This window comes from Daphnia pulex, chromosome 1 (assembly GCF_021134715.1).
Source record: "Daphnia pulex isolate KAP4 chromosome 1, ASM2113471v1".
Taxonomy (NCBI): domain Eukaryota; kingdom Metazoa; phylum Arthropoda; class Branchiopoda; order Diplostraca; family Daphniidae; genus Daphnia; species Daphnia pulex.
Window position 1 is genome coordinate 8245695 of NC_060017.1, and position 22637 is coordinate 8268331.

Sequence of the window (22637 nt, forward strand, 5' to 3'; positions counted from 1 at the left end):
GGCACATTGACATGGTAACTTTAAATTCTCCCATTTATTCTCAATGAGAATTACATTACCCACTCTTTCATTTCCAACTTTTCCAAATGGCATTTTACATTTCCTGTCAATATTTTTTCGTAACCAATTTTTTATTTTTTATCAAGATCAACAACACATCCCGTTTGATTGATGGAGAAACTACCCAGGATGTCTGCCGAGTTACGGATCTCTTCTTCCCTTTTCCTTCAATGTCCTCGTGTATGCCCATGTGAGTGTGGGTGTATTCACGAGGACACCCTTAATTGCTGATCCTGCCTGGTGTCTTCAACTTTTCTGTGGATGGAAGGAACACTTGTGGATCAATTCCTGGCTGTCCCAGTCTTAAAGGTAGGAAACACATTACTCTTTTCTTCTTTTTTGTCTATCTGGTGGCGTTGATTATGTAAACCGTGACATGGTAAGGAGTACGATTATTCCTGCGAGCTAGGCGAGGCTTATTGGACTTAACGCTTTTGCTGACTTGAGTAACTATGTTCGTTAAATATCTCATTTGTTGAACGACTGCACATCAGGCCTCTTTTTGTACCTCACAATTTTGTCTGTGGATAACAATCGAATGTCGAGAAGGTGTGCGTGTGACGAGTCAATTGTCGCAATCAATCCATCGTAGGAAATTTAAAAGAAGTAGAGAGTTTTGTGTTTAATTTCATCTGCCTTTTTTACGATTCCTAGAAAATAGAAAATGAATGGGGCAGAAACAAAACGACGACGGAGCCGTGGGAATTGTTCGAGATGGGCGGGGACTCGAAAAATTTCAATTCACTTTTCTTTTTTTTTTTCAAAAATGAATAAATATCGGCGCTCTTTTTTATTATTGTAAGGGAAAAAACGTTTTGATGCCGTTAATCGTCATCGTTAGATTCACTCAAGGTCGACCAACGGTGCGGATGGAAAAATCCTTATAAAAATAGGCGATAGGAAAATTCTTTTTAAAAAATTCATTTTACATTTTTTGACTCGTAGAAAAGAATAAGGGCAACGTCGGCACGTGTTATACAAATGGCATTTAAAATATATAGAGCGCTCGGACCAAAAGACATTCCTGTTATAACTGCCTAAAAGGTGTGCCAATGGATGGCGGTTACACAATAGTCCGTCACAGACACAGATACGAAACCGCCACTGTGGGTTTTTGCCGCCGCTGTTTAACCAGCGGAGAAAATCTTTGCCCAATCCATCTCGAACCTGACCAAAATAGAACTAAATGGTGGCCGCAACATCGGCCACTATTCTTTGTGATGACATTAGACCCAAATAAGCGACAGCAGCTGAAATTGTGTATGCGCGTTCAGTCGGGCGGATCAGGCCTAAAGATATTAGACTAGGAGGTGAGAAAATTTTGGTTTAAAGTGTTGATATTTTTATATCAAAAAAAGAAGAAAAAAAAAAAACATTGGGGAAAGTCTTTTGTAAGGCCTGAGCCAACATCACCTGGTCGCCGTATGGCACAATCGAGTCGGACCTTTTTTCTCCTCTTTTTAACTCGCAGGCAGGTCTCTCATTCTCAGCAGTCGTCCTCGTGTCGTTTTTGTGTTTGCCATCACCTTTTGATAACGACTCGACTGCTGGTGGAGACTAGCCGAGCGAAGATGAAAAATGATCATCAAAACGTTGCGCACCTTAGACTGTCGAGTCGACCGACAGCGGTGGGTGATTAAAACGCCGCCAAAAGGGAATCAACCGCCGCCACCAGCCCAAACTGTTATTCTTCTTTTCATTCATTCGTTCCGTGTGCTGAGATTGTGATTCGATGAAAATCGGCACGAGACTATATAGAACTTTGTGCTATTGATGATGAGGTTTAGTTTAATCAAGCGATTAATAACCGCAGAAATTATTTTTATTTCTGGCGTTTGATGAAAGTTTATCGCACGACGTGATTGCGGCCGTATTCCGAATCAGTTAGAATTTTGTCGATTTTCCAACTGTCCCCATATGCTGAGATTTCGTTTCATTCATTGAATTTTTGTTCCTAAAATTGGATACTATACTATAGAGCACGGGCTCACTCGGCATGAGCAAAGCATCTAAAGGCTATAGGTCGTGTCTCTAGATCAATGTCCTAAAAAGAAAAAAAAGTCATTTATAATAACAGAAGAAAGCGAGAGGAGGATAAAGAAAACAGCTAGACCACAGGACATCAGCACAGCCAGCGCCAAAAAAAAAGAGAATGAACTTTTTGGGTTGAAAGAATGAATGCCATCTTTTCTTTTTACTATATACGATGGCCATTGATTCTGTAGGCCTTTGCCCGCGTCCGCCATTGATACAACTTGCAAATACCTATTTTTATCACTTTTATAAAATTTCCAATATAAAGATCTCGCGGTTGGAAATCAGTTCGAATGTTATGTGTAATAATAAATCTATATTTTTGGAGATTGACGATGAAGCGCAGCAGGCCCCACCCCATGCATCCCTTTTTCGTTTTGGGTGCCGCGTCGTGCACTCAATGGGTGCTGCTTCTCATATATTATGGTCTGGCCCTATCCGAACAAAGTGATATGAGAGCTGAAAATATAGGGTGTACCGTAGTATAGACTATGGACGGCCATGACAATGGGAAGCGTTTGATTTCGGTTGGTTGATTTCCTCCAATGGCCAATGAGGGGGGAGAGATAACACACACACCGCACCGCCGCTATATACTCTTCTATTTTTATTTATATTTATAGGAATATAACATTATAGGATACCATCATGCAGGAGTGCTAAAGCAAATGCTACAAGCAGATGACATCTTTCTGCTACATCCAACAGGCTATCATCTTTTTTAAACATTTCTTACGTTAGTTTGGCCGTGTAGTCAGTAAGTGATCGCAGCTACTAGCCTACAGGACGTGAATCAATTTTACTAGTGGAATCTATCAAGTTGTCTGCAAAATTGAATCAACGGTGGACAATTATTAGATACAGTTGCCATTAACAAATGCCACATCAGTTGAATTCAGGCAGGTCGTTTTTGCGATTGACACTTGTCCAATCATTTTTCGTCAATTTGATAGCTTTTTGTACTGATTGAGAGCTCAATGGCAAAAGTCTCATCTTAGTATAGCAATAGGTGTCTGGTTCGATTGGCAAAAACTCGTAATCAATTGACTCCGCGTATTATGTTCCCAAGTCGACAATTTCCCGTCGGATATTCTAGATCAAATGATAGCGTGTACACTGTCGCCTCTTTTCAAATCAGCAGCTCTAGAGCTAGACATGTCTGGTAGTTTTATCTTGTAGTGAAAGTGAAGCTATTGACCGGTGTAAAAAAGAGAATGGAATAACTAAAGATTAGGCCCATCAAATGAGCGACACGCTTTTATTGATATCGAAATTGTTTCAGTTTCAGGCTAATCAATAAACTCTGTTTATTGGGTTGTTGTTTTTTTATTTAGTGTCGACTGCCATAACAAAGTCAAAAGCCATCCTCGAATTGTAAATCATATCTTGAACAATTTTCCAATCTGCAACTGTAATAAAATACGAGACCCAGCAGCCGACAACGCGGAATAATCAACTGCAGCAAGGCCAACAGGCCAGTGATTTCAACGCGTAACACAAGCAGAACCAACACTCTGTGTGACACGAGTCTCCAACACACAATAAAAGCTAATCGTGGTATCCTAGTATATAGAGACTAGACTTGAGAGATTTGACATTGGAGGAAAAAGTCTTATTGTCCGTATAGACCATCAGCAGCTATCGATGTAGAGGCCCTTAGATTATATTGCCTGTGTAGATTTGAGGGATCTGCAGTGTGCTTAGAGAAATGCCGCCGTGTACATCTCGGGGCTTGGTGATGAGGCCTACTAGAGATTTTTATACTGCCAAGTTCTCTCCTGGGTCCTCATTCACAGCCACTCGGAGGCCAAAAAAAGAAAGGGGTTAACAAAAAGGCCTTTTTTCCAATTCTAGATTTTTCTATATTGTCGTGTACGTATGGATATAGGGCCAGCGTAAATAGGCGGCAATTCTCATCAGTATTGGAGGCGCCAATATAATATCCAACTATCCGCCATGGGTCTATCTCTCTCTATACGTCTATAGAGGCAGCAGCTATAAAGTATCGAGCGCGCGAGATATCATAAAGTCTGGAAAATTGAGGCTTGTTTCTTTTTTTTACTTTTCTATCATAATGCTAGAAGCAGCAGCATCCGGCGTGGGTCACTTTTTTTTTATTCTGGGCACACTTTTTTTTATTGTTGGACCCTGTCTGTATTGGGTTTGAAAACCCAATTGATTTGGGAATTAAAACGTCATCATATCTACGAATATAATAAAAAAAGATAAAAAAGGGGGAAAACTATTGCGGCACACGCGAGTTCCGTCCAAGAGTTTTATACAAAAAGAACAGCTGGTTAATACGATTAAATAGACAAATCTATTTGAGTATGTGGTAAAGCATTAAACGTCAATTGAACTTGCTACCTATATACTTTTATGGTCCGTAAAAAATAAAGTTGGTTCCAATATTTCAGTTTTCTGGCACGTCATCACACCATCGACTTTCTCTCTCTCTCTTATGGTTGATATAAAAAAAGCTTTGCGGCTCGCATTGCGTCTTGTGTCTATTTCACACGGCCATGTTGTCACCATAAACATGTACGAACGAAACAAACTTCTATGGCTATTCTTGTCTGTGTACATTTTCCAAGTAGAAGAACGAAGAAGAATAGCCACTGCGCTTTGCTGACTGTTTGTTGCCAACTCAGTTGGAGTTTTTCCCCAGTCAAAAGAGTTGGACTTTCCAACAGCCTATAGAGACCTGTGGGATGCTGTTGATATGCTGCCGTCTCTAGCCCTTAATAATGTGGGACCCAGCAGAGAGTATAGGCCCAAACAGTCTTCTCGTATACGTAGCGGTGGGTCTGGAAATACATGTTTTGGATTCATTCATAGAATATAATAATAAAGAGTTTGTTGCTGGCTGTTTAAATCATCTCCACAATAATCAAACAATCAATAACCCCCCGCTTATCCCGAAAAGGGGGGGTTCTCAAATCCAAACATGCACTGTCCAATTGTGCAGCGCATGCATATAAATCTATCAATATAGTAGCCAACCATACAGCTGATGCACTCGAACCAACGAACCAACACAAGAGGGGCTCGATCATATAGACGGGAGACAATGAATGGGAAAGGGGAGAAAATACTCTGCGCCAGAGTTTAGATTTCCAAGCTTTTGAGAAAGGTAAAAAAGAAGTTTTGAAGAGGTGACAGCAGAGGCTGACCTGAATGGGATCCACTTTTGTGGTTGGTCCAGTGACAATGGAGAGAGTCAAAAAGAGATTTGAAAAAAAAAAAAAAGACGAGCTGCACACAGCAGTCTCAGCGCCTGCTGGCTGGGCACTATAGCGTGATCGTGTAAAGAGGCTCGGTAGGGGATCCTCATCTCTCCATCAGGTCCATTGATCTCTTCTGCCTTTTCTTGAAAGACTCTCACTGGTGGTTTTTTACCCCCTTTAGATATTTTCATTGAGACTCTCTCCCCCCTTTTTCTCTGTCCGGTGCTGGTTATGATATAGAAAATGTGTACATGGACGTGCTCACCTTGCCATGACGCGCTCTTTGCGGACGCCATGAATCCAAGCCACCCATCATGAATTTCGATCCCATTCAACCTTTGCTCAATGAACATGTGCACTTCAGATCTATTCCTTTTGAAAGTAGTACCTCAAAACTGAATTGTGTCCTGTCAAAATAATATGAATTCTCTTTTAGAAAGTTCAGTATTTGTTGTCTCGTGCTGACCGGTGCGTGAAGCTTTATTTTTTAAAAAAATTACAGTGATGGAAACACTACAACAACGCCTTGATAATAACTTGAATCAATCGCAACTAAAAGAATTAAGTTTTTATTTATTCTACTGCGCTTTATACTGGTTTAAAGTGATCTGGGGGTCGTCCATATACAGGGAGATAGACACGATTGATTGATGAGTGGGTCGTGTTATTGTGCCGGTTGAGGACAACTGGATGGCCACAGGGGTGGTGCCCTTATAATAACAAGAGGATGTCAGCCATTGATCGGACCTCCCAGTATGCCAACATGTAGAGCGCCAATTCTCTGTTTCTTTGACCCTGCTGTGACGCAACATGTTGGATAACAATCGGCACGGCACTCTCCGATGTGCATTGATTGAAAAGAGGAAACGGCGCTGACGAATTGCTGGCCAGCCAGCCACCATTTCCAGCCAACAGCCATGATGTTTATCCGCACAAAAGCGGAAAGATGGGCCTATTTAGCTATTGTTAGTTGTATAATAGTTGTAGAGAACAGGAAGCTATGGGGAACTACTGGCCATATAGATTTTGCGGTCCTGTTATGCAATAAAAACTTACCCGGATATGGATGATGATGTTGAATGGCGCCATTTTTAGGGGGACGATCGATTTTTATTTTTCATCTTTCATTTTATCTCTCGGTTTTACACACTTTTTAGGCCTTGTGTGGTTTGCGAGACGTCAAACAGACCCTCCGCACTGCTCTGATAAATCTTTTATACCAACTATTTCCTTCCGAACACCCACAAAGTGCTTTCCCATTTTGGATCAAAGTCACTTCCTGTCTGACGTCTCTTGATGTCTATTTTGATTCCAAGAATTCAATAGCGCATCCCATTCATACTAAAATAAATATAATCTTTTTTTTTTATCGGACTAGATAAAAGTGTAACGAATAAGAACTTTTCACTAAATAAAAGATAATCGCACTTCACGACTATACATTTTAAAAATTAAGTTTTTGTTTTGTTATGAGCAAACGTTATGGTCTATTTGAATTCCTACATAAATTATGGACGCATAAAAGGTTTCTCAGTTATTGGATTCATTGAAAATACTTGTAGCATTAACGCGTTTCCCTTCCACTTTTATCAACGAATTTACAAAATTGAAAATTTGATTCTTCACTTTCCATTTTTTAATGTTTGCGATTCGTGCTACAAATTGCCACTTCGCCCACTTGCGGGTCTTCTTAGGAGGTTATCGTACAAAAGAGTTCAACTAGGGTTCATAGGCTACGCTATTTTTTTAAAAACTATATTTAACTTTCACGATTCGCTAGTGTGGTTGTAAAATTTGAGAAAGAAAAAAATGAATGAATCATAATTAATTTTGCACCAGTGTAGTTTATTTTTTAACAAGGTATGTTGCTGTTGTTAATGTAGTCTAACACTAAATGACTAAAGTTACTCAAATACATCTAGAAAACCTTAACTGGCCATTTTCACTAATAACGAAGACAATTCAATCCAGGAAGCATTCTTTCGTCGGCGTCCCGAGCTCACATCCGGATTCTGCCCTATGCTCCTACTGTCTGGCGAGGAACCAAGGAGTTGCCTATGGCAGAAAACAAAAATCTGTGATTGTTCATTATACACACCGTAACTGCCTTTTTCAGGTAAGAAAATTATTATAATCTATATTTCTAGTTGTTCTGTGACGCTACTGGCGCACCAGAATTTTATTGACAATTGTCTGAATTCATAGACAATTGTTGGTAAATAAAATCTTAAAGAAGAACATTGGTAAAGAGAGGGAAGTAATTGATGCATTACTTGAAAAGCTAAACGCAGTCGCCTCGTTTAACTTACCTCTCTTGATACTTAGGCCTTAAGGGCTGGCAATACGAGTGACGATAGAAAAGGAATATTTTCTTTTTTTTTTTTTAATTGTACAACTACTATTAGTTTCAATATTTTTCATTACGAGTTAGGAGAAATTAGAAAGATATTCATACTATTCCTCTGTGCCATATTCCTCCAGACGATCGATAATCCTCTGGCCTAGTCCGTGTTTGTTGCCTCTAGCACAATCGAGAGCAGTACGCCCTTGTTTATCGACATTCTTCACGTCCACCGCTTCAGTATTGAGGAGAATCTCGATCAGATCCATCGATTCTGCATTTCTCACTGCCATGTGAAGAGGTGTGACTCCGTTCTTGTCAGCGACGCCGGGGTTGGCTCCAATTTTAATCAGACGACGAGCATTGATTGTAATTGGCTTGGGTCTCTTAATTGCGTAATGAAGAGGTGTCCTTCCGTCGTTGTCAACTGGGTTGATGTTGCATTGCCCGGTTCCCAGGATGATGTCAATGAGTTCCGTCGTCTCTTCTTTTTGTGCCGCCAAATGCAGTGGAGTAATTCCAGTTTTATTGGCAATGTTGGGATCGGCTCCCTTTTTAATTAGATAAGGAACATTTACTGTACGATTCGATCCATCCATTGCGTGATGGAGAGGTGTGTGGCCATCGTTGTCCAATCCGTTGATGTCGAATTTTCCCGTTTCCAGAATGGCGTCGATAAGATCCGTCGTCTTTTCATTAGCTGCCGCTACGTGAAGTGCGTTCGTTCCGTTTTCTCCCCATGTCAACGCGCTAATATCTTGTCCATTTTCTATCAAGAAACGAATCGTTTTCATGTCCGGATCTTCTTTGATGTGACCTGGTACCAATGCCGCAATGTTCCCCGATTCTTTGTTGATTTCTGACTGTACGGCGCCTTTCTCTTTCAACAGATTGGCAATTCTCTCACCGTGCCCGTGTTTGTTGTCCTTTGCGTAATCTAGCGCATTTCTTCCCCAGTTGTCCAAGTAATTGACATCGACGTCTGGATGATTGAGTAGTAACTCGACGAGGCGCACGTCTTTGGCGGAAAAGACCGCCAGATGTAGCGGAGTGATTCCGTCCTTGTTGGCAATGCTGGGGTCGGCTCCCATGTTGATCAGGTGAACAACATTTATTGTAGGGTAGAGTCCCAGTATTGCGTTATGGAGAGGTGTCAGTCCGTCGTTGTCACCTCCGTTGATGTCGAATTCTCCCGTTTCCAGAATGACGTCGATGACATCTGTCGTCTTTGCATAATATGAGGCCACATGAAGTGCATTCATTTTGCTCTCCCCCCATGCCTCAGTGCTAAGATCTAATCCATTTTTGATCAGTGCACGAATTTTTTCGACGTCCGAATCGAAGATCGCTTTTAATACCGTCCGTGTCGCAATTTGCTTTGTTTGGTCGTCGACTTTAGCTGTGACGACGTCGCTTTTTTTGGACTGATTAGCAATTATTTGCTTGAGATTTTGCGCACCTCTCCCAACGCTGTCCCAGTAGTTATAGGTGTTGATTAGCTTTGGCATCAAGGCGAGAGTAGTATTCAAGGTGTTAGTTAATCCTGCGATACAAGCAGTGTTTCCGTCTTTGTCAAGAGCATCGACGTCAACTTGTGCGAGTCCCAGGATTTGTCCTGTAATTTCAGTTATTTCTTTAATACAGTCGCCCAAATGAAGGGGGGTGACTCCATTCTTGTCGGCTTTGTTGGGATTTGTACCCATTTGAGTCGCATCAGGGGCATTTACGGTAGGATTGGTTCCATCGTGATTGAGGGTAGTGTTTCCATCTTTGTTAAGTTTGTTGGAATTTAATTTCCCGGTTTCCAGAAAGGCTTCGAGTTTTGGTTTAGCTTCCGCCACATCAAGTTCATTGAATCCCATCTGGTCACCGAAGGCAGTGATAAAATCTGATATGATATTTTTAAACGCGTTAGAATTTTTGATTGCGCTCAAAACCGGTGCCGCAAAGTTCTCCGGTCCCTGGTTGATTCCTTCATCTTCGGCGCCCTTTTCCTTCAAAAGAGTAACAATTCTCTCACTCTGCCCGTGTTCGTTTTCCCTTGCGTAATGTAGTGCACTTTGTCCGCTATTGTCCAAATAGTTGACATCCACGTCTTGATGATTCAAGAGTAACTCAACAATGTCCATGTCTTTTGCATATTTTGCCGCCAGATGCAGCGGAGTTTGTCCGTTTTTGTCGGTAGCGTTTGGATCAGCTCTTTTAGATAAGAGAAATCGAGCGATAGTCGCGTTGGATGTCTTGATTGCCATATGGAGTGCAGTCAATCCAGAGTTGTTACTTTCGTTGATATCAATTCGCTTTTCATTCGCTAGAAGTAAGTCGAGAATATTGGAATCCTCAGTAAATGCCGCTGCCAGATGAAAAGGAGTGATTCCATCATTGTCGCGCGTGGTGGGATCGGCTCCCTTTTCCAGCAAGTAGCGAGCCATTGCCGCGTTGTTAGCACTGAATGCGAAATGAAGAGCCGTTTTGCCATCTCTATCACGGCCATCAATGTCGACTTGTTTCATTTGCAGGGCAAAGTCGATGTCCGCTTTTTCGAATGCCTGAAATGCCGCCAGATGCAGTGGAGTGGTGGGATGGGCTCCCCTTTGAATCAGTTGCCAAGCATTTATTTTCATTTTGGATCCTTCCATTGCGTGAGGGAGAGGTGTTTCTCCGTCGTTGCCATTTTTGTTAAAATCGAATTTTACACTTGTCAAAATGAAATCCAGTAATTGCGTCCATACCGCGCCATGTTCGTTCTTTCCGCTATCTCGCAATGTCGCGTTGCTGATACCTGCTCTCATCTTCATCAGGGCGGTAATGAATTCTACGCCTAAAAGGTTGGCAGCGCTACTTAGCATAATTGCTATAATGTCCTCTGTTTCGTTGTTGACTTGTGTTTCCACGACGCCGTTTCTCTTCAAGAGGTTGGCAATTCTTTGACCGTGCCCGTGCAGATTGTTCTTTGCGTAATGTAGCGCATTTCCTCCATTGCTGTCCAGATAGTTAACGTCCACGTCTTTGTGACTCAGGAGTAACTCGATAGTGTCCACGTCTTGAGCGTCGCGTGCATAAAAGACCGCCACCTGGAGTGGACTATATCCATTTTCATGGGTAGTCGCGTTGGGATTAGCTCGTTCTGATAACAGAAAGCGAGCGGCGGTCACGTTGGATGTCCTCATTGCGAAATGAAGGGCAGTCATTCCAGACTGGCTACTTTCGTTGATGTCGACTTTTTCGTTGTCTAGCAGCAAGCGGAGGAAATCGGAATCCGTAATGGATGCCGCTGCCACATGCAGCGGCGTGATACCATCGTTGTCGCGTATGGTGGGATCGGCTCCCTTCTCCAGCAAGTAGCGAGCCATTTCCACCTTGTTTTCACGTATTGCATAATGTAAAGGTGTTACCCCATTTCCGTCGCGGCTATTTATATCGAATTTCCCAGTTGCCAGGATGACATCGAGCGACTCCGGTTTTGGCGCATATTTTGAGGCCGCATGAAGTGCATTCGTTCCTCCACCCCATGTCGCTTTGCTGAGATCTTCTCCCTTTTCCATCAAGTTTCGAATCTCTTTTACATCCGAAAATTTTACTTCGCCATAAAGATGGAATTCTGAAGCTGTCTGGAATTTGTCTTGACATTCATCTTCATCATCGCCCTTTAACAAGTTACTGTTTAGAAGTTGATGAAAGTGTTTCGCAATTCCACGAATCGAATTTCTGTTCAAGTTTAGCCGTCCGTCAAAGCTGTATTTCTCTTTCAATAGATTAATAATGATTTCACTTTGCCCGTGCTTGTTCTTTTTTGCATAGTGTAGCGCATTTTGTCCCTTAACGTCTAAAGCATGGACGTCGAGGTCCTTGTGATTCGCGAGTAGCTCGACGATGTCCATGTTTTTGGCATAACCAGCCGCCAGATGGAGTGGAGTGACTCCATTTTTTTTATTGGCGACGTTGGGGTTGGCTCCTTTTGATAATAGGAAGCGAGCGGCAGTCACGTTTGATGTCTTGATGGCCATATGGAGGGCAGTGTCTCCAGGTGTGTTGTTGCTGTCATTTAAGTCAACTTTTCCACGTTCCACAAGTAAATCGAGAATCTTCAAATCCTTATGCAATGCTACTGCTACTTGCAATGGAGTGTTGCCGTTATTGTCGCCCGTAGTGGGGTCGGCTCCTTTTTCCAACAAGCATTCAACAACGTTGGCGTTATTGCCGCGTATGGCGAAGCACAGAGGGGTTTCTCCATTTTCATAACGGTCGTGGATATCGAAGTTTCCTTCCTTCATCATTTCATCGATTTCCTTTGAACTCTTTGCTCTTGCTATTCGGAGTCCATCTTTTAATGTAAAGTTAGTTGAAGGAGGATCGGCACGGTTCTCTGCAAAACGGCGAGCCACACCTGTTTCGCTGTCGAATTCTTCAACTGCCTCACTGCGAAAAGGGGTTCTTTCTCGTCCTTTTTCCTTGGCAATGCCTTTTCTTATTAACTGAGCAAATATTTTCCCTTCGAGTGTCTGCTTGTTATTCTCGGTGCAAGTTACTAGTTTTTCTTGGTTGTTTTTTTCCAGCACCTGCAGTAGTCGTAATAGATCTATGATTTTGAAGTCCTTTGTTCCGTGCAGCAATGCCTGTAATTGAAGTGTTGGATTCAAAAAATCGCCCCAATAAGTTTGATCTGCGCCCTTTCTCATCCGGCATCCTTCAGTGGTTTTACTGGACCCGCAGGCGGCACTAGGAAGTGCAGTCACTCCTAGTTCGTTCGGATCGTTGACATTGCCCATCCCTTTAATTGATTTAGCTAGTAGAAGTAGATCGAAGATTTCGTTGTTATCCGTTTCCTGTGCTGCTGCCACATGAAGAGGAGTTAGACCACGTTTGTCAAAAATGTTGGGATGGGCTCCTTTGTTTATCAAGTGTTTGACTGCGATGACGTTGGAGGCGAGAGCGGCAGCATGAAGCGCAGTTTGTCCCGATTCGTTAACATCGTCAATTTTGACTTTGTCATGTGCGAGTAGCAGATCGAAGATCTCCGTCTCCTTTGTGAAGATGGCGGCCACCTGAAGTGCGTCGTTTCCCGTGTCGTCGCGCATCGTTGGGTCGGCTTGAAGGTTTTGTAGAAAATGTTTGACCATTTGGGTTTTCGAATACCTGATGGCACATTGGAGCGGAGTAATTCCCTTGTAGATGGTGTTGATTTGATACTTCCCGCTCTCAATTAGTTCATCAATAATGACGGCTCCTTCCATATAAATGAGAGAGAATAACGGATGCCACGAATTCAGATGCGAAACGACTTTGATTATGTCGAACATGACGTTTCGGTTACTTTTAGGAGGGAGAGAGTATTTGAAAAAACCATTGTAGTCGTATCCTACTTCAGTCATCTGTTTGTTGACGTAAGTGACTAAGGATTGGCAGTTGGATTTCCGGATGTGGTACTTTTCTGGAATCATTTGTTGGGTCCACAGTATTGCCAGAAGATCCTTGATCGATCCCTTGCCCGTCAAATTGTCAACAATGGGTTTGACTTTATTTCGGCCTTCGCCATAAAATTTGTCCCTGACGTTTATTTTGTTTAGGGATCGTTGTAAAGTGATGTAGTCGATGCCCTTTTCTAGTGACCACCAATAGTCTCCCTCTGTTTCACTTGTCGTTTTGAAGACGACGAAAGCGTGAAACGCTTGCTTGAAATCTTTCATCGCGTTTATGCTACATTGGTGAGTTTCGAACAGGGTGATTTTCGATGCTTTGTCGAGGTCTTTTAAAACGTCCAGCATTTCAGGTATTTCAGCTTCAGCTTCGTCGAGTTCTTCCACAGCTTCTTTGTTGAGTAAATATCGAACTAGCGCAGGTTCCGTTATTTCGTAATCCGTATCAGGGTTGTTATCAGCATCGGGCACGAAGCTTAACTTTTGCTTGGACTCGCCCCCAAGCAATGGACGAAACCTCCAAAAATACACGTACGCACAAAATAATAGCAAACCTGGGATACCAACGAGGAAGTAGTACTCCATGGTGTAAATGGCTGATGCTCCAATGTTCGAAAAACACTGAATCACTTTTTTTCGGTGTTAATTTTTATTCCGTCTACACTTTGCAGTAGGCTACGTTTCAGCACTTGTGCGATGTATCTGTTAGTGGTGGAACAACCAATTCGACTGATTTACATGTCAATGTCATAGATAAGAATTTATCGCGTCAGTTGAATTAATCAGCCTCGTCGTCAGCGACTCAATGTAATCTTCCACCTGATAGGGTTTCGTGTCCAGTTCGAAAGGTGTTATGTCAATTTGTTGTAAACAGGCCAACAACAGCAATCAACAGTTGCATTGTTTAGTCTGATTATACCGTTCCACTTCTAGGTGACGTTCCAAATTGACGTTGGCCTCATCCGTTTTCGGCTACATCGGCACGGGGCCCGTCATGGCCCCGCCAGAAAAACCTCGACTGGAATCAAGGGCCGTGTTATCTCGTCAAACACGTGTTCAGTCCGAAGTGATCCAGTGGATATACAGGACGTCGGCAGCCTCCAGGCGACGCCTCAGTTGCCGCGGTAGGCGGAGGCCCTGTGCTCGTTGGTCAACGAGGAGCGGATCGATATACGTTTCGAACGCGTCCGCCATGAGCCTATTGACTTTGTTCAAGATCCGCGAGTTACCGCAGGACGAACTCGCGCTCCGTGGCCAAACAGTTTGGCATATACTGTTGTTGGACGAGAACACTTCCCGATCCGGCTGCTGCACAAAGCGGCTGGACATCTATCCGACTCGGCCAGCACCCTGTGCGTCTTTTGCCTGCGTTTCATCTGCACGAGAATATTGGGTGGGAAGTCGAAGCGGAGGGTCTGACTCTCCTCTTCAAATTGCTACTCGTCCACTACAGGGGCGTCATCGATCAGACGTGAGAAATTCTTCCTTACTTTGTCATTGAAATGTTTCAGAATGTCCTGATAATGTGTTGTTGATTTCTGATTTCAGCATTTCAGCAACCTGCAGAGCCAACAGCTTCCAGGGTTTTAGCTGATGGGCTGGATGCTAGTCAGCCACACCAGCCTGCTTAAGCATTATGAATTCGGAGGAGAGCAGCGTGGACAAGGCACTGCTCCAGTTCTCCTCTTTTACGTTGACAACAACGCGCAATAGAGTACCTGTCGTACGACTGCCGGCAACGTCATCCTGGGCCGGCAGGGAGTCCTGAACTTCGTCACTCAGATCGGTGGCAGTCTCCAGAATTTGGCGCCCAACATTTTATAACTTGCCGGCCGCTTGGTGGACAAGCTCTGGCCGAGCGTCTTCAACTGGGACCCCCACTACGCTTAGATTTCATCGTCTAGCTCATCACGCAGGCCAAGAAGCGGACGTCGAGCGTCGGCGGCAACAACAGCAGCGGCTTCGGCTCTTCTGGCCTCTCAGTCACTGGACAACATGAACCGCTGTCTCATCGAAGACATTGGTAAAGTTTGTCTATGTTTGAAAATTTTGATTTGACCATTAATTTTACTTTTTATTTTATTTTAGTTTAGTCCACTCTTTTAGATGTGACGTCCGAATCCGGCGCAACGGCAGCGAATCGTTGGTGACAGTCAAGTCCTATTCTGTTCCACCCGGGGTATATAGAACAGCGAATGAGGTAAACGAACGAAACATTAATCGATTCATTAGGACAGCAATTTTAGACATGATAAAGAATTTGAATGCCACACCCATTTGCACTGAAAATATGTAAACGATAAGCGGTTTTTCCTTGTGAAACACAATATTTGAAACTTTTATTTAGATACCCAAGCCGTGTAATTGTCACCGTAGGTTAAAATGCTTTATTACTTATACAATATCTTGTTAGGACATACTACTAGAAATAAGGAAATAGGTAGACAGCAGTTTGTGATTTTTCCTCTGCCACGTACATTCTCAGACGGGCAATCACCTCATTCGTCTTTTTTTGGATAGGGACAGATGGAGTAGAATAATTAAGAGTGAACACGACATACATTGGTTGGATAGAAATAATATTCTTGCTTGTCGCAGTAACCAACGCCCACCGGTTCCCTATTCAGCAGGAGTAGCTCAATCAAGTGCATTGATTCAGCATTTTTCGTTGCCATGTTGAGAGGGGTGACTCCGTTCTTGTCGGCAACGTTGGGATCGGCTCCCAGTTGAATTAAATGAGCAACGTTTCTCTTAGGATAGAGTCCCAGTAGTGCGTGATGGAGAGGTGTGTTTCCATCGTTGTCACCTCCGTTGATGTCGAATTCTCCCGTTTCCAGAATGACGTCGATGAGATCTGTCGTCTTTGCATGAAATGAGGCCACATGAAGTGCATTCATTTTGCTTTCCCCCCATTTCTCAGCGCTAATCTTTAATCCTTTATTGATTAGCTCACGAATCATTCGTACATTCGAATCTTTTATGACACGATCTAGACCCCGTGCCCTCGCATCCGGTTTGTTTTCTCTTTCTACGGCGCCTTTCGCTTTCAACAGATTGGCAATTCTTTCGCCGTGCCCGTGTTTGTTGCCCTCTGCGTAATATAGCGCATTTTGTCCCCAGTCGTTCAAGTAATTGACATCGACGTCTGGATGATTGAGGAGTAACTCGACCATGTGCACGTCTTTGGCGGAAAAGACCGCCATAGTTAGTGGCATCAATCCATACTTGTCAGCAACGTTGGGATCGGCTCCCTTTTGTAATAGATGAGCCACTATGATCGTAGGATTTTTCCCCTGCATTGCATATTGGAGAGGTGTGTTTCCATCGTTGTCAACTCCGTTGATATCGAATTCTCCCGTTTCCAGAACGGCGTCGATGACATCCGTCGTCTTTGCATCAAATGATACCACATGGAGTAGATTCATTCCGTTTTCCCCAAATGTTTTAGTGCCAATATTGCGTTCACTTTTGATTAGTATACGAATCATTTCTACGTCCATTTCGGGTTTTTTGGATTCATCAATGCCGACAATGCCTTTGGCCTTCAAACGAGCAACAATTTGATCGCCTAGCCCGTGCATGTTCCTCTTGGCGCTAGCAAGAATTGTTGCTGCATCGTTTGTGTTTATGTCTTCATTTTTCACATTCTTTAGTAAGACGTCGATGATTTTCATGTTCTTTGCGAAGGTTGCAGCAAAGTGAAGTGGAGTATTCCCATCATTGGCTCGACGATTGAGATCTGCGCCCTTTTGAATCAAATGCTCGGCCGTGATTTCATTGGATGCCAAGGCGGCGTAATGAAGTGTAGTCCATCCACGTTCATCTTGATCGTTGACGTCGCCCATCCCTTTGACTCTTTGAGCTTCCAGCAGTAGATCAATGATAGGATTACCGTCTCTTTGGTGGGCTGCCAAATGAAGAGGAGACAGACCATCTTGGTCGAACATGTTGGGATGGGCTCCTTTGTTTATCAAGCGTTTGACTGCAACGACGTTGGAGGCGAGAGCGGCAGCGTGAAGCGCAGTTTGTCCTTCTCCGTCGACACGGTCAATTTCGATATTGTCATGGGCTAGGAGCCAATCGAAGATCTCCGGGTCCTTTGCGAACGTGGCCGCCATTCGAAGGGCGTCCATCCCGTCTTTGTCGCTTCTTGTGGGATCGGCACTATGCGGAGGTTTCAAAAGATGTCCAACCATCTTTGTTTTCGAAAACATAATCGCAACATGGAGGGCAGAAGTAATTTCCCTACGGAGGTCATCGATGTCAAACTCGCCACACTTCATCTTCACTTCATCCAGGACTTGATCAACAAGATCTGCATTTTCTAAATAAATGAAAACATCTAAATACCGCCACACAGTCACATCTGACAGGTAGTTGATTACAGTCAATAATCTGGTTTTTCGTTCATTTTCAAGGGGAGAGGAGCACTCGAAATCACCCTGGTATTCGTATCCTATTTCAGTCATTTGTTGGCTGAGCAAAGTGACAAAGGTCTGGCAGTAAGAGTCGTCGAAATCCGAGTTTTTCCCTATGACTTGATGGGACCAAAGTAACACAAAAAGATCTTGAACGGTACCTTTTCCTTTCAGTCCTTTTTGAATGGGCTCAACATTGATTCGCTCGACGCCATACAACTTGTTTTTGACGTCGTCTTTGTTGCCGGATCTCTGCAAGACGAGGCCAGCATCCAGGTGATTCTTTTCCAATGACCACCAATCGTCTCCCTCTGTTTCACTTGTCGTTTTGAAGACGACAAAAGTGTGAAATGCTACTTTTTTCAAGTCTGCAACTTTGCCCGTCCTGTTGATTTGGTAGATTTCAAATTCCGTGATTTCCGATTCTTTGTCGAGGTCTTTTAAAACGTCCAGCATTTCAGGTATTTCAGCTCCAGCTTCATCGAGTTGCTCCATAATTTCTTCGTCGAGTAAAAATTGAAATAGCGCAGAGGCCGGTATATCGTGCTTATCTTGAGGCTTTGTAGCAGCGTCAGGCACGAAGCTTAAATTTTGAACGCGACCATATAAACCACTACCACTTGCACTACCAACAACAGCCAACCACCAAACGAAATCAAAGAGAACCCGTGAGCACTTCATGCTGATATTTTCATTTGATACTCTGAGGATTTCAAAGTGTCAATGAACCTTGCTTTTTCGTTGTTTGACTTTGCTGACACTCTGCAGTACGTTGGAGTTGGTTTCAGCACTTTGACTGAATGGATGCAAATAGATTTTCTCTTTTTGGTGGCGGAGAAATGATAAGAAATGTGCTGCCCTTATTGCGCCACCTAAGTTATCATTTTTCATATTGTGCCTGTCGGTTGGTTCCATGATCCCGGCCGTCAGCGACTGTTGGACTTGGCATCTGATTACGAGCTTTTGTTACCATGGGATTAGTCGCCTGAATTAGATTTTTTTTTGTAAACAATCAAGTCCTTATCACACCATTGCACTGTTTAACTTGATTATTTGTCTTTTATGTTTTAGGTAGGGGTGTGGTTATTAATGAACGTAAATAATTTTTCTGAAAATGAATTCCAAGTTGGCCGATTGAATTCAAATTGAAAGTGAATTGCATTAAAATTAAGCAATGGAAAGTGGGATTTTAGTGTTTGTATTTGGAATCCCGATATGATCCAGGAAGGTCATTGGCATCACTTGGCCTTTGTCTGGAGACGGGTCGTCTTGAAGGGTTATTCCCAGTTTTCCCTTCACATCAACGGCCAGTTGTTGTGTACACGGGCAAAGCGAGTCGCCAGTCATTTGTTTGGTTCAGTCTGATTTCTCTCATTCATTTAATTTCAGGTGCAGATGCATTAGTACATGAACCCGGGCCGAGGAGCCGCCCACTCGACGAGGGCTTCGTCTGTTTTTGGCTATGGCACGGCGGCCCCAGTCGTGGCTCGTCTGGCGTCAAGGGCCGACTCATCTTGTCGAGGACGCGCTTATTAATCTGCCCTCTACGCGTCCGTCAGTGCAACGGGCAAGCCCAGTACGAAATTTATTTTATTTGCTCTTTAATTATATTTTGTTTGCCCCAATAATCTATCAATCTCCAATCCGGCGGAATTCGCCGGATTGGATAGGGCCCAAGTCATTGCCAAATCCTTCGCAAGTAATGATGATGTAACGATTTAACTTTTTTATTAGTAAAGCTTACAAATTGATTAGAATGAGTTACGATTTTCGGCCATTGGAAATTTTGTATGTAGGTCTCGTTTTCAGTTCGGTTGGATTTATCAATCCCATGTGCAGACTCTTGGGTGGGCGGGTCTATAAATGATTCAGGTGATTGATCACGACAGCGGGGTCCAACTTGGTCCTAATGAAGTGGGCGAAATTTGCGTCCAATCGACTTTCATATGATGACCGAGTACCTCAACAAACCAGAAGTGAGTTTAAGCCGCTATACAGACACCCAAAAAATTCGTTTTCTCACTTTTGCCAGATTTGATTTTCTTTTCTTTTTTGGGGTAGATTAGGAAACTGCCAATTTTCTCAGAGACGGATGGGCTCACACGGGAGATAAAGGCTACTACGACGATGAGGAGCACGTTTTTGTCATCGGCCGATACAAGGAGCTCATCAAATATCGAAACATCAATGTATTCGACTTGATTTTTTAATCGATTCATCCACAGAATTTGACAATTGTGTTCAACGTCTAATCAAGGTTTTGCCGACTAATGTCGAGAAGCACATGATGACCCATCCGGCCATCGAGGACGTGGCCGTTGTCGGTTTACCTCACGAGGATGATGGCGAAATGCCGTTGGCGTTCGTCGAGAACAGCAAAGTCACGGCCGAGGAGTTGATTTCTTTGACAAACGGTTCGTCCAGGGTGTTGACTCAATTTCAAATTAAAAAACTGGAAATTTGTCTCTTTTTTTTTCTACCACATTTTTTAGAGAAAGTCATGGAAGAGGAGAAATTGCGTGGTGGTGGGATTAGATTCATCGAAAAAAATCCCACGAAACGATTTGCTGGTTAAAGTTGTGCGACCAGAGCTCGTGCAGTTATTGAAATTTAAACGTTTTTAGCACGCCAAGAAATAAAACAACGCTACTTCAAAGAAAGTGTTCTTTATGATATAAGCTTTTTAGGAAATTCCACAAACTCTTTTCACCTTCATTTTTTCATCTGCAGAAAATATTCCTAAAAGTGTTCCGTTATACCCAACATTTAGGAATGAGGGTTCGACATGATTGAGATAACATCGCGTTTTGATTAGATAAAGAGTTGCGAAGGAGAAATTTATTTCGTCCTACTTTTGAGGTTCCCACATTGAAATTTCCTATTCAGTTGGTTTCCTTCCTCCATCGAACCGAAAATGCCAATCGTCGACAGAGAGCTCATCAGGCAGAGGATTCCGTACGACGAATCAACCATCCGCAAATTTCCGCTGGGCATTTTCATCGAAAAAGCGATCCAGAAAAACGTATTAGACGAGCAAGGCGATGGCAAATGGCTAGTAAAGATTCGATTTTCTAACGTGTTAGACACTAATAGAACTTGTGTAAATTGGATTTTTATTATGTTTTAGACGGATGATGTGTCGACAGACAAATCGATCAGATTTCATGTCTTTATTACCTGCAACCTAATAATGTATTTGAAGTGCACTTTACATGCACATTATTGTGCACAATTTTCACGCAACACACAGAAGCAACCCCAAAAGCGGAATATGTAATTATTTGATGATAATTAATAGGTAGAAAAACTTTTTTTTTTTTTTTTTTTTTTTTTTCTTAGATCGATGGAATTGGAGGGGGATTTTTAGCCATAGTTTTCGCGATCCAGCTGGCGTAAGCGGAGACTCGGGTAAACACGGCCGGAGCTTTGGGATCATTACATTGATTACTCTTGGAAAAGAAGCTGGCGATACCAACTTGAAATCCGCTAACAATAATCGGGCCACCTTCGTCATCCTGGTTGAAACGAACAAGAAATCAAACAATTAATGCTAAGTAATAAGTGACCCAAATTTAAATCGTTAAAATAGAAATCAAACCGACCACACAGATGGAGCCGGTTGATCCGGCGGCACACATCATCGTATTAGCGTCGAATAAGTTGCCCCATTTTTGGCCACAGTCTTGGTTAGTGAAAATTTTGACGTTGATAGCCTTCAGCATTTCGGAGCTATACCCTCCTATAATTTCCATTAAAACACAATCAATGCAAATTTATTTCAGAAACAATACAAAACAAAACTACGATTGAAAATGATTAACCGTTAGATGTTAGTCCCCATCCAGCGATTATGGCATTCGAGTTCTCGTAACTATTTCTTATTAGGGCCGGTTTTTTAGTTGTTTTAGCGGTTGGCTTCGTTGTTCTAGTAGTCGGTTTTGTTGTTGTTTTTGTCGTTGGTTTCGTAGTGGTTTTCGTAGTGGTTTTTGTTGTTGGCTTAGTGGTTGTCATCGTTGTTGGCTTCGTAGTGGTTTTCGTTGTTGGCTCAGTGGTTGTCATCGTTGTTGGCTTCGTAGTGGTTTTCGTAGTGGTTTTCGTTGTTGGCTCAGTGGTTGTCATCGTTGTTGGCTCTGTAGTTGTTTTAGTTTGCGTCGTTGTTGTTTCTTCTGCAATTCGGACTGGTGTAACTTTTGTTACGGGAAACTCTAAAACTATGATGGCGATGTCATTCACCTAATTAATTGTACATTTATGTTTGTTTTTTTCAGGAAAGCACCAGATTTCTCCAACTCTTTCTAAATATTGAAAATGGAACGTTGAAATACTTACGTAACCGGTACCGTTGACGGAGTAGTTTTCATGGACGATGATTTTCGAAATGTAATTAGTGACAGAGTTTGTTCCCGCCTTACCAGCTACAAACAACGTATTCAGAAACACCTTTGAATTTAACATCTCCATCATGTTCCCGCTGGAAGGTCTAACGGTGATGACGGCGGACATATGAATTATTAATCAAAGGTGATTGAACAAATTGATTGACAAACTGAAATTTTATTCTTACAGAGAAACGCAGTGGGCCGCTGTCAAGACATAGGAAGGGGCAATTAAAGTCCCAGCGCAAGCACTTCTTGGGGACAGTACGCTTGCCTGAAAAACGAAATAATAATATAGTCAGAATTTTTACATTGACCAGCAGAAAAGGTCATCTACTGTATACCATAAATGGATATTGACCAGTTTGAGCGGTGATTCCACCAATGATTCTCAGGTTTGAAGCCTCATTTTCTAATTCGATTGATTTTTACAAGGTAATTTAATTATTTCGAAACGATTGTATACAATAATTGGAGGTGCAATAATTGAATAGATTTACTATCATACCTCCGGCAGTGTCGACGACGGAATTTGAAAAAGCGGATCCAATCAGGAAAAGCAAGGTAGTAGTAGCCTAATGTCATTCAAGTCGACTGTTAACGTCAGCGCAGGAATAGCGGTACAATTGCAAAACAAAAACAACAACAAGTCAACAATAACAACACAATAATAATTACCCAAATATGGAGATGCATTTTTTGTTGTTTCTCAAGTGTCGAGAGGACCTCAAAATGCCAGTGGTCAGGGTAGGCGCTCAACTAAT

General features: G+C 42.7%; 3 protein-coding genes and 1 long non-coding RNA gene across 4 annotated transcripts; 1 reads left to right on the forward strand and 3 right to left on the reverse strand.

The window, feature by feature from the left end:
* The first annotated feature begins 151 nt into the window (after positions 1 to 151).
* Positions 152 to 22557, forward strand: LOC124194418. Its single transcript, XR_006875007.1, has 15 exons — positions 152 to 369; positions 7293 to 7437; positions 14013 to 14550; positions 14628 to 15102; positions 15168 to 15279; positions 18887 to 19073; positions 19294 to 19473; positions 19564 to 19686; positions 19755 to 19911; positions 19990 to 20552; positions 20837 to 21183; positions 21280 to 21364; positions 21766 to 21983; positions 22064 to 22268; positions 22368 to 22557. It is a non-coding gene; the product is annotated as an uncharacterized LOC124194418 (long non-coding RNA).
* On the reverse strand, positions 7135 to 13854 carry LOC124190829. The gene is made up of 2 exons (XM_046584044.1): positions 7777 to 13854; positions 7135 to 7376 (listed from the first exon to the last, which is right to left on the reverse strand). Coding segments are annotated over exons 1-2 (5889 nt in total). The 5' UTR covers positions 13665 to 13854; the 3' UTR covers positions 7135 to 7375.
* On the reverse strand, positions 15412 to 18306 carry LOC124191535 (serine/threonine-protein phosphatase 6 regulatory ankyrin repeat subunit B-like). Its single transcript, XM_046585005.1, has one exon. The coding sequence runs from the start codon at positions 18176 to 18178 to the stop codon at positions 15620 to 15622; it is 2559 nt and encodes an 852-aa protein (XP_046440961.1). The 5' UTR covers positions 18179 to 18306; the 3' UTR covers positions 15412 to 15619.
* Positions 20653 to 22623, reverse strand: LOC124192461 (cell wall protein DAN4-like). Its single transcript, XM_046586128.1, has 8 exons — positions 22552 to 22623; positions 22382 to 22448; positions 22218 to 22285; positions 22062 to 22147; positions 21827 to 21977; positions 21319 to 21730; positions 21100 to 21236; positions 20653 to 21012 (listed from the first exon to the last, which is right to left on the reverse strand). Exons 1-8 carry the CDS (start codon positions 22567 to 22569, stop codon positions 20833 to 20835), a joined length of 1119 nt encoding a protein of 372 aa, XP_046442084.1. The 5' UTR covers positions 22570 to 22623; the 3' UTR covers positions 20653 to 20832.
* Between the last annotated feature and the right edge of the window lie 14 nt (positions 22624 to 22637).

What these genes read in the sequence shown, in the direction of transcription:
- LOC124190829 (XM_046584044.1), bottom strand. Translation starts at nt 13,664, where the DNA reads ATGGAGTACTACTTCCTCGTTGGTATCCCAGGTTTGCTATTATTTTGT.
- LOC124191535 (XM_046585005.1), bottom strand. Translation starts at nt 18,178, where the DNA reads ATGAAGTGCTCACGGGTTCTCTTTGATTTCGTTTGGTGGTTGGCTGTT.
- LOC124192461 (XM_046586128.1), bottom strand. An exon ending in CGTCGTCGACACTGCCGGAG is followed by an intron (nt 22,286 to 22,381) that starts GTATGATAGTAA and finishes CAATCGAATTAG; the next exon opens with AAAATGAGGCTTCAAACCTG. An exon ending in CAACCGGCTCCATCTGTGTG is followed by an intron (nt 21,013 to 21,099) that starts GTCGGTTTGATT and finishes CGTTTCAACCAG; the next exon opens with GATGACGAAGGTGGCCCGAT.